Below are 15,550 nucleotides of genomic sequence, written 5' to 3' on the forward strand. Positions count from 1 at the left end.
GCTCAATAAACATGCATATTATTAACCTACGTAAAGCTCAATAAAAATGCATATCATTAGCCTATGTAAATCTCAATAAACGTTTATATCATTAAGCTACATAACTACATGAAGCTAAATAAACACTTAAAATACTCGTTGTTTTTTTTGAATGTGTTGCGATTACTCATGATGTTGCCACAACTCCTAAGCTTCCTCGGACGTAAGGTGACCGAGTATTCATCAAAACCTATTGCACACACACACACAATACCCCTAAAAAAAACTGTTGCAACTACCCCTTAAACCCTGCGGCACACAAACCTCAAATGACCATAAAAAATCTGGTATGCACAACCTCAAATAACCATAAAAAATCTGCTACGTACAACCTCGATTAACCATCAAAAATCTGTTGTGCACAACCTCGATTAACCATAAAAAAAACTGCTGTGCACAACCTCAAATAACCATTAAAAATCTGCTACGCACAACCTCAATTAACCATAAAAAATCTGCTACGCACAACCCCCAAACACCCCTCGAAATCTGCTGCACGTAACCTCAAATAACCATCCCAACCATGCATATAACTCCAAAATAACATAGGGAAATCAGTATAAGGGGTGTGAAACTAAACCTCAAGATTTCTCATACAAAAATATTAAAGCGTGCATAATATGATCCAAATGGCACATAAAGAAAAGGTTTAAAAGGTGCCTTGGTGCTCAAAAGCTGGGTGTTGGCACGGGCGATGATAAGGAGCAACGATGGGAAGGTCCTTTGGCCTCGTTCTTCCTTCAAGAAGTCGCGGAACTGCTTTGTTTCCTCTCTTCCAACCCTCCTCACAATTGCTGCCGCCTCCTCCCTAGCCTTGTTCGAGATTTTCAATCCCCCTCCCACGTAAGGTTTAATTTATATAGTGGGTGATGTCTAGCCCATTACTCCCAACATAATGGGTCCGACTCCTTTAAGATAAATCCCCTCCTATAAATTCTGAAAATTTTTACTATTAAATAAAACCATATATTTCTAAATTAAAATAACTATGTGATACCCTTTAGCATTTAACGTTTAAATATATCGTTTTTTTTTACTTTTATGACTGTTTAGTTGAAACAATTTAACCATTTATCAGGTTGCTTTTGGGTTAGTGGATTTTGGGCATTACAGCCAGGATTCGATTCCGATTCGTGCGCTTGGATCCGGTCTAGGCACCTGGACGTGGTCGACTCGATCCACTCCACAACGTCTTCTTTATAAAGATTATCGTGTTCCCAGGCGCTTGGACCCGGTCCGGCGCCTGGAGTCTACTAACGTGGACTCCAGTGCTGATTTTGCTGTAACGGCTCGCATCGTTGACTTGGCCAAGACTGCTCCGAGCGCCCTAGACCTAGTCCTTGTCCAGGCGCCTAGATAAAGTCAACTCAATGTTGACTTGTCTGATCACTTGTTCGGACATTTGGGTGATCCTCCGATTGTCCAGAATTGAGCTCACCTGAAACCAACTCCGGTCTTCTCCTCGAGCAGCCTTCCTCCCCGGGTTCTTGTCTCTCGGCGCCACACACGTCCTTTTCATCCATCGATCTACTCTTCTGCGGCTCCTCGTCCCTCAAATTCACCAAGTCCATCCACTCGCCTCCTGTGTCATATTTCTCATTCACTGCGTCTTCGGCTCGACTTCTTGTATTTCTAAATACCTTTACACTTAGACACAGGGCATCAAAAATATAGAGCCTAACTTAACTCGATCTATCACATCAAAATTAATCCGGGGTATTTACAATATTTCCCTTTATGATGTGCAATAATTCAAGTTAAGTTAGAGTTAAAAACAAACAATAATTTAAATAAGTTAATTAGCAATTATTTCTATTAAAAAAATTACAATCAATTCAATAAAAGAATATTAAATTATATATCTCCCCCTTAACTTAATCTCTAATTTTCTCCCCCTTTGATAAAAAAAAAAACAGGGAAAGTACGAAAAAACACTTGAAAAATATTGATAATTTTTTAGGAGATTGAAACAGAATTTTCAATAATTACCTTTTAATCGAAATTAATTTTTGAAGAAATAATTTTTAATCGATTAATTCAAAGATTTTGGAAAAATAATTTAAAATATTTGAAAAATTCTGAAAATTTTTGTCATGGTCAAACAAAAACAATCGAATTAGGATAAAAATTTTCAGACAAACAAATTTTTATTTTGACCAAAAATAATATTTTTGAGCAGAAATAATCATTTTCAAATTTAAATATTTAAAAATAGTTTTTTAAGTCCTAAAATCTAGCTTCTTTTTCTAAGCATTCAACGTATAACGGTCTTCATCCAAAAAATCAAGTTTTTCAAAATTAATCTTCGAAAAAATAAAATTTTAAAGATTCCCTTTTTTGATTAAAAATTCATAAAAAATTATATAATCGTCGAAAACTCTCAATTTTTTTAATCTAATGGAAAATATAATTCATTATCACAGAAAAAATTAATCAAAAAATATTAACAGAATGTTCATGAAATAATTAATTTTACCAAAAAAAATGTTAAAATTAAATCAAATTTAAGCATAAAAAAAGGCAGCCCGGTGCATGAAGCTCCCGCGATGCGGGGTCCTGGGGAAGGATTCATTCTACGAGGCCTTACCTTGTTTTTTGTAAGAGGCTGTTTTTAGGATTCGAACCCGTGACCTTTTGGTCACATGGCAACAACTTTACCGTTGCGCCAAGGCTCCCCTTCTAAAAATTAAGCATACATATAAAAATTAATTTAATCAGACTAAGCATTATTTAGGAACCTAAAATAAATTCCTACCTACTGGATTTATCAGAAATTTTCTTGGAATATAATTTCTAGGCACTTTTATAATTTGGCCCCAATGGTTTCTAATAAACCAACTTAGTCCTCCGGTATTTCTAAAATTTGAAATTGGTGAAATGTTCAAATTGGAGCATATATAATTATTTTTCAATAATTCTATTTCTTCTTTCAAATTATTATTTTTAATATCAAGTTTCTTAAATTTGCTACTAGACATTTATATTGTTTCTTCGAATCTAAATATTTTATCCTAGATTTACAAAGTGATCCACTAAGCATCTTAATACATTCATATAATTGGTCGGAAGGAAGGTTACGTACCTCACTTACCATATCAGACTGGTAGGTAGACGCTCCCCCTTCATTGATGCTATCTTCCAAAACACTTTCATCATCTTCAGGTAGATATTCGGCTATTAGTGATGTTCCGACAATCTCTTCGGTCTCAGACTCTTTTGAAGATGAATAGATATCCATCAAAGAGTCAGATTCATCTTCTTTTGGTTCTTCGTGGAGTTTCAGAATCTTATCCAGAGAGCTTTGGCAGATTTGTATATGTCGATTCTGTCGAGTTCCTCAACTGGTAGTACGCTCACAAGGTGAAACTCGGCCTTGCTATTTGCTATAAACTCGTTGCACTAATTTTTGGTCCAGAGGTGTTCATCGATTTCTCCGTTATTGTCCTTTGGTGCTTCAAAATCATATGTCATTGTTAACATTATATCAAAGTCGGTTCGAAAAAATCTCCATTTTCATTTCCAAAACGCACACTCCTCCTCAAATGTTGGTGGATAGATGCTAGATCCGACCATCTTTCTTTTTCTTTAGCTGGCGGTTAGTCCTTCTAAATCAGTTGGGCTCTAATACTAATTGTAGGTACTGTGTAGGCCAGCTAAAGGGGGCATGAATAACCCTACAATTAAAGGTTAAAAATTTCTCTTGCTATTGAACTTTAGCAAGGACGAACACACATTAGTTAAGCAAAAATAATAACATAAAAAGTAAAGGGAACAAGAAGAGTTACTTGGTTTGCAACCAGGGAGGTTGCTAATTCAAGGCAGTAGAAAGTGTACTATCAAGCTCCTTTGACAGACGAAGTAGCCCCTTACAACGTTTAAGCACTAACAAAATAAAAACAGAATAAAGAATTGAAAGTACAAGTGTGTTGTATTAAATTTCGAGGGTCGGGAGGCCTAGACTTGGTCCGGGTGTTTGGAGTTTGCTAACGTGGACTCCAGTGTTGATCCTCGCTGCAATGGCTCGAATTGCTAACTTAGCCAGGACGACTCCAGGCGCCTGTACAAAGTCAACTCAGTGTTGACTTGTCCGATCACTTGTTTGGTCATTTGGGTGATCCTTTGATCGTCTAGAGTTGAGCTCACCTGAACTTCTCCTCGAGTAACCTTCCTCCTCGGCTTCTCATCCCTCGGAAGCATTGCGCGCGTCCTTCTCGTCCGCCGATGTACTCTTCCACGGCTTCTCGCCCCTCGGATGCACCGAGTCTGTCGACTCACTTCTTGTGTCATCCTTCTTTCTCACTGCATCTTCCGCTCGACTTCTTGTGTTCCTAAGTCTTTGCGCACTTAGACACAAGACATCAAAAACGTAGAACCTAACTTAACTCGGTTCATCACATCAAAACCAACCCGAAGTACTTGCAACATCTATTCTTGTTAAATTTTTATGAAAATAAACAAAAGATCACTATATATTGTGGTTAGCTGGAATCAATACCAAGTTTGTTACTCTCTTCAATTATTTGTTATCAAATATCCAGGAATCTATGATTGTTCAACCCAAAGTAGTTGGACATTGCTTGTTCAGTTGATAATGCTCACAATTGAATGTAATGTTACCATTTAAGGTGTAGATTTGACTATTATTATGAAACCAACCATATATAATGTTACATTTAAGGTGTAGAATCAACTCTTATTATGAAACCGACCATATAAATATCTTAGAAAAAATTACCAAAGTAAAGTGTTGCTTATACAAAATGTTTCTTCTTTTCATATTTCATCTTCTTGTCTTGTTTAGCTACATCCTTCATTTTGTAATCTGAGATGCTTGTGAATATTTCTGAGGAAATGGGAAAGAAACTGATGCACTTCAATATTTGCAGGTCCTTCGTGATTCATCAGAAAGTGAGTTACATTTTTCATGTTTATTTGTTCTTCCCTTGCTTTGTATTTTTTTCATGTTTATTTTTTCTTCCTTTTCTTTGTATGCTACTGAAAACTCTTCCTTTAGAAGTCACAAGGGAACACTAAATATTACTTGTCTATAATGAAAAACCAGCAATGCCAAGTTTTTCATTGTATCCACACTAAAACTCTTGCTTTATGTGAATCAGAGTGGTAATTCATTATTCTAGTGAGTTCCATGGATTGTTTTTCTTTTGAAGCTATCCTTGATAAAATTTTCATGAGTTAATAATTTGAGAAGGATTATTGAATTTTATGCTAGTTAAAGAGTGCAAATCATAGACAATTCAAATTAGTTTGAGGTTATTTTCTTCTATGTTCCGAAACCTGGATTTGTGTGTATTCTCTGTTTACATAGGGGCTATATGAAAGTGTTTTGGTATTACTTTTCAGGCATGGCAGAATTTGTTGATCGGAATCGCCAATCTTTGTCCATGTTAAGTGCCGTGCTTCTTAGTCTCGTGAGTCTCTAATTGTTCCTTATTTAATGTAAAATTAGTTTTTACATTTTAATTCTCTTCTCATAATCATGATGGAAAGGGAAGTACAACCTTATATACAATGAAAATACCATATGCCTTTATTTAAGGGAAGAGGATACTTTTGTAAACAAAATAATTGAGAATATCAACTTTCTTAAAAATAAAAGTACAAAACCAGATTTTGTTTTTATTTTCTCTATATTGCTTCTGTTTGATTTCAAAGAATCACTTTCATGGAATAAAGCTCAAATACGAGCTTAATTTTTTTTTCCTTTTTCAAATCTATTTTGATTTATGATTTTCTATTTTAATTGTTGATATATATATATATATATCCTTTCTTTCTACCAAAGAAAATGATTGGGCAAGAAATATTTTACAATCTTGTCCTTGTCCTTCTCCTGAGGAAATTTTTCTATCCTCTTTCTTTGCTTTGAAGGGAACAGTCCATTTGACTCCAAGTAAAGAAGGGAAAAATGGATAGGATAACAAGGGGCAAAACTTTATACCTTGAAACTAGGTTTCGGAGAACTAATTTTCTTCTCACAATTGTTATAGAAAAGAAATTACAACATATATAATGAAAATACAATAATCTTATAAAAGAATTAAGGGGAAGCAGGGTGCACAAAGTTCTCGCTAGTGCGGGGTCTGAGAAAGGGTCGCACCACATTATAAAAGAATTGAATAATTGAGAAAAATAAATAATTGACTAAATATACTTTATAAAGAATGCATAAATTATAAACACCTTGTTGGTAATAGTGCTTGAAGTGGTTGGTTTCGACCTTGGGTTTTGATGTTTGCATAAAATGTGTTTAAGTTGTGTAGGAACTTGGTAGGATATGTATGGAGCCTATGTAACTCGTGACTCAACGAGGTCAAGTGTGGATGATGACTTAGCGTGTCCAAGGTAACATGTTCAATGACTTGAGGTCTAATGGAGTTCAGATAAGGTTGCATGAATCATTCGATGGATCACTGAACCAAAAACATTTAGGTGGTGTTGGAGCAACTTGTGGAGCATGACTTGGTGCGACCATGGTAGATGGCTTGGTGGGAAGTCCTAGTGAATAATGACACGGTCAATGGGTCGTCGGTCGACGACATGAGAGGTCGCCAAATGGGCCAACGACATAAGGGCCGCCAGTGGGCCGTCGCAAGGGCCGCCCAAGAGGCCAAAGGGCCGGGTCGTTACAGGTGAAATATGGATTGTTCTAATCTATTAACTCCTCTTGTATTCCTTGTAGCCTAATCCTCTACATCTTATTGTAAGCTTTACTGTACGACTTTTTGTCAGAGGTTTCTCCACCTTTGGAGGCTATTCGTGATGGAGAAAGATGCTGGACTTTCGAGAGTGACTCACCGACAGTCATAAGTTGTTGAGTAGGAATGAGGGTTCCAAATAGCATTTACTTTATCTTATTAGCGATTAGAATTAGCAACTGTCGTAATACTTTATTTCCACTGCAAAACTTTGTATGGTCTTGCTTAGCCATTAGCAAGAATAGAAAGATTTTATTTGTAGGTCAATCGCTATTCATTCCTCTTTATGTTATTGGACTATTTATACACACTAGTCCTAACAAGTGGTATTAAAGCTAGGAAGATCTAACAGGTCTCACTGCATTTCCAATCATAACAAGTGGTATTGGAACTCGTTTGCTTGGAAGGACTAATTGCAACCGTACAATCTATTTGATGGAGAAGCATTGCATTTCTATAGTGATTTGATGATGTTAACAAGTGGAAGTGCCATTAGAAGCTTTGACATGGAGGTTATAACTTTAAAATCCATTTAGTTGTGCCCAAAAAATCTTGAATGGATTTGAAAAATGCAAAATACCAAGGAGATTTAGAATAAATAGTTCATTAGCATGAGAATCTCAAACAAGAGGAAGAAGTCCAAGAATAGAAAGTATAAGATAAAATTGAAGAAGAAGAGGATAAAATTCAAACTCAAATCATTGAGGGAATCAGTAAGAATATAAGACCCTCTTCATCAGATGAGTTGAGTGGGAACCATCCATCTCTTCGAGGAATAATGACAAGTCCAAGAAGGGGTAAAGAAAGTAAAAAAATTCCTAAACAAGTTGTAGGAAGAAAGAAACAAAGAAGGATCATATAATTTGCTTACTTGCTGTGAGAGGGGGAGCCACTACCATAGCAAGTGCCCAAAGAAGGAGGTATTGAAGATGAAGAAGCCTAAGAGAGAATGAGGACAAAGTTGGAAGCTCAAATTGAGGGGGAGCTCCAAAGCTAAAATAAATGGTAACTAATGTCTAATTTGAATTTGAATTCAAATTTCAGTTACCTATGTATAATTTTAGTTTCAGTTATGATGATAATCCTAGGTTTAGTTTTCATGATAATTCTGCTAAGGTAAACATATGCCTAGGTCTAGGAACAGGCAAGAAAAATCATGATCTATCAGGTATGAGATATAAATTATCATCAAGGGCCAATTTACTATCCTATGATGTGGTAGCATTGTTTTTGATAGTTATATGTAAGTATGTATTTTAAAAGAGAAGATGTACAAAAGGTCTACCTTGAGTCTCTACTCATGCCTGAAACAACATTAAGTCAGAGTAGATACCAAAGGTACGGTATACATGCACTTGTTTCTCTCGAAAAATCCTTTCCACATCCATTTCCTCACCCTCATATACGCTGCCATTTTTAGCTAGACATGGCCGTATGATTTCCACATTGTACGAGCCCATGACTCTTGGGAGCTAGCTGAAATGATGATAGGCTCTGACAACTTTTTTCCCCTCTTGACCAAACCTGGCCAACATTTGTGCAGCTACCTTTGAGGAACCAACTGAAGAAGCTAATTCTTCCTGTATTTGTAATAGCTTCTTAATCAGTGGCAAGTACATATGCTTGGCTTTCCAAGCCTAGATATTCACGTTGCTTAAGTATGTATGATGTATCCATTTAATTAGTATCCTACTTCTTTGAATGCGCCATAAGACTTTTGTAAGCAGTGCTTTGTTCCATGCCTTTAGGTCCTGTAGCCCTTGCCAACCTTCATCCTTTAGCCTGTACATGCCAACTCAAGAGATAGGATGATGCATGGATGTCCATGTAAAACTCTTGTATGTGCTCTAGATGCAGTTTGCAATCCCATAAGGCAATGGAAGAATAGATAGTCAAAAGCACTCTACTCCCTGCAAGACTGAGCTGATGAGTTGAATCTTCCCTATATAAGATAGTATCTTCTTAGGCTAGACATTAATTCTTCTGATGAGGGAATTTTTTAACGGATTGTAGTGTGAGGTTCTTCGCTTTGTATCCCTTTACTTGCTATAATGTAGATTAAGATGAATTAAGATAATGTTGTTAACTTTTTTATCTTGTGTAATGCTTTAAATATTTAGGATCATTTTTGTAAAACGATATAGGGATTAAGAGAGATGTCTTACATATGATACAAGCAGGATGATTGAAATATAGGAGTACGTCGATATTTTATATGATCGTAAAGTACCTTTAAAATTTAAAGGGAAGTTCTACAAAACGATGGTTAGATCTGCTATATTATATGACGCTGAATGTTGGGCTATGACTCGAGCACATGAGCAAAAGATGAGAGTTGCAGAGATAAGGATGTTAAGTTGGATGTGTGATCATACAAGGATGGACATAATAAAAAATGAGAACATTAAAGAGAAAGTCGGAGTTACATTTATTGAGGAAAAACTCAAGAGACATGTTGAAGATGGTATAGACATATATTTAGATGACCAATAAATACTTCGGTTAGGCTATATGAAACTATGACAAATATGCACATTAAACGAGGAAGAGGAAGCTTGGTTAGCAACAATAAAATAAGATAAAATTTATTTAAGTATAGATGATATAGTAGGGGATAGAGCCCAATGATGTAGAACAATCCATATAACCGGCCCCACCTAGTGGGATAAGACTTGGTTATTGTTGTTGTATGTCTACAAAAGATAATATCAAAACTATATTATTCTAGATGGAACACAAAGTTTGATCTTGAACTTAAGTATATATTTATTTTTTCTTCTTCAACTCTTTACTTCTTTCACCTGCAATTTGCCATCAACACCCTACATTAAAATATTAGCACGATACTAAAATAATATCATTCCACTTAAAGGTTAAAACATGACACCGCTCGAGCTATTAAAGCTTAGGTTTTGTATCCCAAAGAAATTGTACTTGCGTGCTGAAAGAGTTTTAGGGTGTGTCTATAAGTTTGAGAATGAGTGGCAAATTCAATTCTAGATAATTGACACATTGGGATGTTTCATACAACAACAACAACCAAATCTTATCCACTAGGTAAGGTCGGCTATATGAATCCTTTTACGCCATTGAGTTCTATTTCCTACTATATCATCATCTATACTTGGATAAATTTTATCATCATATATGAAGAATTCTAGAAAAGAGAGGTGTTAGCGTAATATATATTGAACTAATTAAGGATATTATAAGGATGTAACGGTCAGAGTAAAGACTTCAGGCGGAGTAACTGAAGCATTTCCAATAAAAATCGAGTTATATCAAGGATCAACTTTAAGTACTTATCTTTTTATACTAATTATGGACGAACTTACTACACACATTCAAGACGGTAACCCTAAACATTGGGATGTTTCATGCAAAGGATATTTTGTGTTTAAGTTGCATGAAATAAATTCAATTTGTATTTGATATGCTTAGGGGTATTTCAGTTTGTGTTTGACAAATGCACTTGTATAAGGTCAAAATTACAACTTTGAGGTTAAGGAACTAGTCTTTATAACTAATTTTGGGAAATGTATCTAGCTTGGAAAATATGATAATTTTTTTTGTAGAAAATCTTCCCAACTAGATATAATTGATGAAATAAACCCCTTCATAAAAGTTGAGAGTTTTTAGAGGTTCATGGAATTGTAGGGGAATTTTAGAAATTTGTACACTATTTGGGTGTAGAGTTAGACTGTTTCAGTCATAATCAATTGGTATTTAGTAGATAGTAGGCATAGAATGTTTAGAATTAGAACATTCAACATGTGATTGATCATCATAATGTAGATATTCATGTTAGAATTCATTAGAGGACTTTGAATACAAATTAAAGATCATTTAAATGCATTAAACCATTAGATGAAAGATTGTTGGTGTATCTTTTTGAGTGCATTAATGGGGGAGAGGAAAAAAAAAATTAAGTTAGAAATCTTATTTCTCCTCTAGTGAAAATTTAGAAAATTTCTAGATTTAGAGGGAGCTTAGGTGTAGAGGGAGCCTCCTTTAGGTTCCATTTCTTTTGTTGGTTTTCTTAACTTAAATATATTGTCAAATATCAAAAAAAGAAAATTATTAATGTAGTGCTCTAGATTTTGATGTTTATGCTAAGAGTTCAAGTTAGGTCTTAAATTTGTATTTGATATGTTTTAAGTGGTGTAGGAACCTAGAAAGACATACATGGAGCTTGTGATTTGATGTGGTCAAGTGTGGATGATGACTTTGTGTGATCAAACTAACACGTTAATGGCTCGAGGTAGGGTGGAGTTTAGAGGAGGTTGCATTCAGCATTTGTGGGACCGTGGGATGAGAAGAATTGAGGTGGTGTGGAAGTAGCTCGTGGAACATGATTTCTTGTGACCAAGTTGTTTGGCTTGGTGGGGATTGAAGAAGGATGGTATGAGATATTTGACGGACCAGTATTGATGATAATTGAAAGAAGACGAACTATGTAGGGGAAGAGTGAAAGATGACATGTGGAGTGAACCATGTTCTTAGTGCATTTGAAGGACTTGAGGGCCAAGCAGGAGATGTCCCCAGTGGCGAAGGCAAATTACAGAAGACGAGCTTGAGCTTGTGTGTGAACTATGAGAGTTGTGAGACTTATATCCTTGGGAAATAGGAGATGATCTCAAGTTAGATGAATATCGATCATTAAGATGATCGTAGTTGTGGCTTTAGTCGACTAGTGAGCTTTGTTGACTTTAAGCTGATTAGCCAATAGACAAAAATATAATGTTTCTGCATGACTGAGTCGATTGGGTAATCAACTCATTTGTAGTCAATCAAAATTAATTGTAAATTCCTGTTGCCTGATGCTACAATAGGGAAGTTAGAAGTAGTTATAGATTTGACAAAGTTGACATGGAGCTAGGAAAAAGGTGTGTTTACGTTGACCCCTACCCCCTTGTACTAAAAAATTTAGGGGATGGAAAATCGTGAGTATAGTTGAGATCAACGATAAACGAGCAATAGTAAGAGTGAAAATTACAATTAAACAAGTTTTGGGATAATTAATTCTCTTCTTGCAATAATTACAGAAAGAAAATTACAACTTGCTTAGAGCGAAAACTTCCATAATATTTAAAAGAACAAAGTACAACAATAACAACAACGACATCCAAGCCTTTTCCCACTAGGTCGGCTGTATGAATTCTTTTACGCCATTGAGCTCTATATCATATTATATCATCATCTATATTTAAATAAATTTTATCTTGTTTTATTGTTGCTAACCAAGTCTTTTTTAGTCTTCGTCTTCCTCATTTGCTATGCATGTTTATTTTCACATCGTCTAACTGGAGTATTTATTGGTCGTCTAAATACATGTCTGTACCATCTTAAATGTGTTTCTCGGAGTTTTTCCTCAATAGCTGCAACTCCGACTTTCTTTCTAATGCTCTCATTTCTTATTTTGTCCATCCTCGTATGTCCACACATCCACCTTAACATCCTTATCTCTGCAATTCTCATCTTCTGCTCATGTGCTCGAGTCATAGCCAAACATTCAACTCCATATAACATAGCAGGCCTAATTGCGATTTTATAAAACTTACCTTTAAGTTTAAAAGGTACCTTACGGTCACATAAAATACTCGACGCTCCCCTCTATTTCACCCATCCTCCTTGTTTTCTATGTAAGACATCTCTCTCAATCCCTCCATCGTTTTGCAAAAATGATCCTAAATATTTAAATCTCTTAGTTCTGGGCAACTCGTCCTCTCCTATCTTAACAATTATTTCATTACTTCTAATATTGGTAAACTTAAATTCCATATATTCTGTCTTTAATCTACTAAGCTTAAAACTTTTCCCTTCTAGTATTTCCCTCCAAGATTCTAGTTTAACATTTACTCCTTCACATGTTTCATTTACCAAAATAATATCATCTGCAAACAACATGTACCACAGTATTGTGTCTTGAAGGTGCACAGTGAGTTCGTCCATAATTAGTGTAAAAAGATAAGAACTTAGAGCCGATCCTTGATGTAACCTTATCTTTATTGGAAATGCTTCAGTTACTCTGCCTGAAGTCTTTACTCTGTTCATACATATCCTTAATTAGTTCAATATATGTTATGCTAGCATCTCTCTTTTCTAAAATTCTCCATATAATTTTTCTTGGAACTCTATCATAAGTTTTTTCTAAGTCAATGAATATCATGTGTAGATCTTGTTTTTGCTCCCGATATTTTTCAATTAATTGTCTAAGAAGATGTATAGCTTCTATTGTCGACCTTCCAGGCATGAACCCAAATTGATTTTCTGTCACTGTGGTCTCTTTCCTTAATCTCTTTTCTATTACTTTTTCCCTAAGTTTCATAGTATGACTCATTAGTTTAATACCCCTATAGTTTGTACAATTTTGTACGTCTCCCTTGTTCTTATATAAGAGAACTAGAGTACTTATCCTCCAGTGATCAGTCAATTTTTTCATTTTCAATATCATATTAAATAATTTTGTAAGCCATTCAATACCTTGTTTCCCTGAGCACTTTCATACCTCTATCGGAATATCATCTAGTTCGATTTTCCATTGTGCATCTCATTTAAAGTTTGTTTTACTTCTGAAGTTTGAATTCTACGATAAAAATTAAAATTTCTATGCACATTTGACCTACTTAAATTACCTAAGTTAAGTTGGTCACCTAAACTTTAATTAAAAAGTTGATGAGAATACCTCTTCCACCGCTCTTTTATTTCTCCATCGTTTACTAATACCCTATTACATTCATCTTTAATACATTTTATTTGACTAAGATCTCTTGTTTTCCTTTCTCTCACTTTAGCTATTCTATAAATGTCTCTTTTTCCTTTTTTTTAATCTAATTTTTGATATAACCGTTCAAAAGTTTCATTTTTTGCTTCACTCACTACTTTCTTAGCTTCTTTCTTGGCTATTGTATATTTTTTTAAGTTTTCCTCGTTCTTATAAATATATAATTCTTTATAATCTATTCGTTTTTCCTTCACTTTCTCTTGTACTTTCTCATTCCACCACCAAAATTCTTTACTTAGTGGTGCATGTTCCTTTGACTCACCGAGTACACTCTTATCTATTATTTTCAACTTTGATACCATCTTATCCCATGTTGTATTAGAGTCATCATATATTTCACCTAATACTTGTACTTCTACCTTCTCCTTAAATATATTTTGCTTCCCATCCTTTAACTTCCACCACTTAATTCTAGGAATTGTATATATTTTCTTGTTATTGATACTATGTTTGAGGCGTATATCCAACACTACTATCCTATGTTGGGTAGTTAAGCTTTCTCCAGGGATGACTTTGCAATCTTTACAAATCTTTCTATCCTTCTTCCTAACCTTGAATGTGACTAAGTGTTCTTCTCTTTTCTTAAAAAACGTATTAGCTAATATAAGGTCATATGCTATCGCAAAATCTAATATAGTTTTCCCTTCCTCATTCTTCGTTCCAAACCCATAACTCCCATGTATTCTCTCATATTCTTCATTTTTCACTCCGACATGCCCATTTAATCACCTCCTATTAAAATCATTTCATTTAGTGGAATATTTTGTAATATTTCATCTAAGTTCTCCCCAAACCTTGATTTGGTAGCTTCATCTAATCCTACCTGTGGTGGATATATGCTAATTATGTTCATAGTTTCTTTCGCCACTATTATCTTAAGGGCTATAATTCTATCCCCTTTTCTAACTGCTCCTATAACTTCATCCTTTAACAAATTATCTATGATAATACCTACTTCATTTCTTGCTTTATTCTTTCCATGTTCCATAACTTAAAACCCGAGTTCTCTATCATCTTTGCCTTCTCGCCTGTCCATTTTATTTCTTGTACACACAAAATACTAATTCTTCTCCTAATCATCATATCTACTACCTCCATTGATTTACGAGTGAGAGTTCCTATGTTCCATGTTCTAAATCTTAGATTATTAGTTTTTCTATCATATTTGTTCTTATCCAATCTATGGTGTGAGAACTCTTGCATATTTAACACTACACGCAAGTTCTCATGGAGATGTAGCGGTCTTTGCTGAGACGTTACAGTCGGATCCTGTAACGCTAACTCTTGCATATTTAGCACTACACCCGAGTTCTGGAGATGTAGCGGTCCTTGCCGAGACGTTACAGTCGGACCCTGCAACACGTTCCTTCCGGAGAACAACCTATCATTAGCACAATAGTTTAATGGATCAATTCATTAAATATTTGCCATAGTTTTGACGCTGACTGACAACGCAATGCAATCCTCCTCCTTTATCCGGGCTTGGGACCGACCATGACCGGTCATCATGGGCGGAGTTAACAAGAAGAAAGTAATTGGGAAAAAATAGCAAAACATATAGACTTTCAAAAGGAATAGAAACAAACAACATTAATCTCATACAAATTGGGTAACCGTAAAATATGAAGGCTAAGAGTGATATTAAAAACAAGGGCACAACTTGGTAGGCACTGTGTCATGAGTTGTTAAAGACACGGCTGAGGCGCGCCCTAGGCGCGAGGCGCACAAGGCGTGAGGCGCCTTTGCACCTCATCTAGGGTGTGAACGAGGTGTGCCTCTTGAACTTTTGGATTCTTCACGTTTTGAACCTATTTTTTGGGCAAAGTGTTTCATTTGGTTTGGAATTAGGGTGTGGAGGAAAAAGATAAAAGGGAAGAAGAAAACGAACGCAAGAAAGAGAGGTACCCACCCAAACCCTAGCCTCCCTAGAGCATTTTCGGCCACCGCCGTCGTTGCCTAAGTTGCTCCGCCATACCCATCAACTGGTATGTGTTTTTAACTTTTTTTTTGT

The 15,550-nt window shown here is 35.4% G+C and overlaps 1 protein-coding gene across 2 annotated transcripts in view; it reads left to right on the plus strand.

The window, feature by feature from the left end:
* The window catches only part of LOC121980448 (probable sodium/metabolite cotransporter BASS4, chloroplastic), a 79,553-nt gene that overhangs the window by 49,026 nt on the left and 14,977 nt on the right, over window positions 1-15,550 (plus strand). For both annotated transcript variants that reach the window (XM_042532482.1, XM_042532483.1), the window contains 2 exons: window positions 4,926-4,947; window positions 5,401-5,468. In XM_042532482.1, the coding sequence (XP_042388416.1) occupies window positions 4,926-4,947; window positions 5,401-5,468 (90 nt within the window). The remainder of the gene's footprint in view (window positions 1-4,925; window positions 4,948-5,400; window positions 5,469-15,550) is intronic.

This window comes from Zingiber officinale, chromosome 5A (genome assembly GCF_018446385.1).
Source record: "Zingiber officinale cultivar Zhangliang chromosome 5A, Zo_v1.1, whole genome shotgun sequence".
NCBI lineage: Eukaryota > Viridiplantae > Streptophyta > Magnoliopsida > Zingiberales > Zingiberaceae > Zingiber > Zingiber officinale.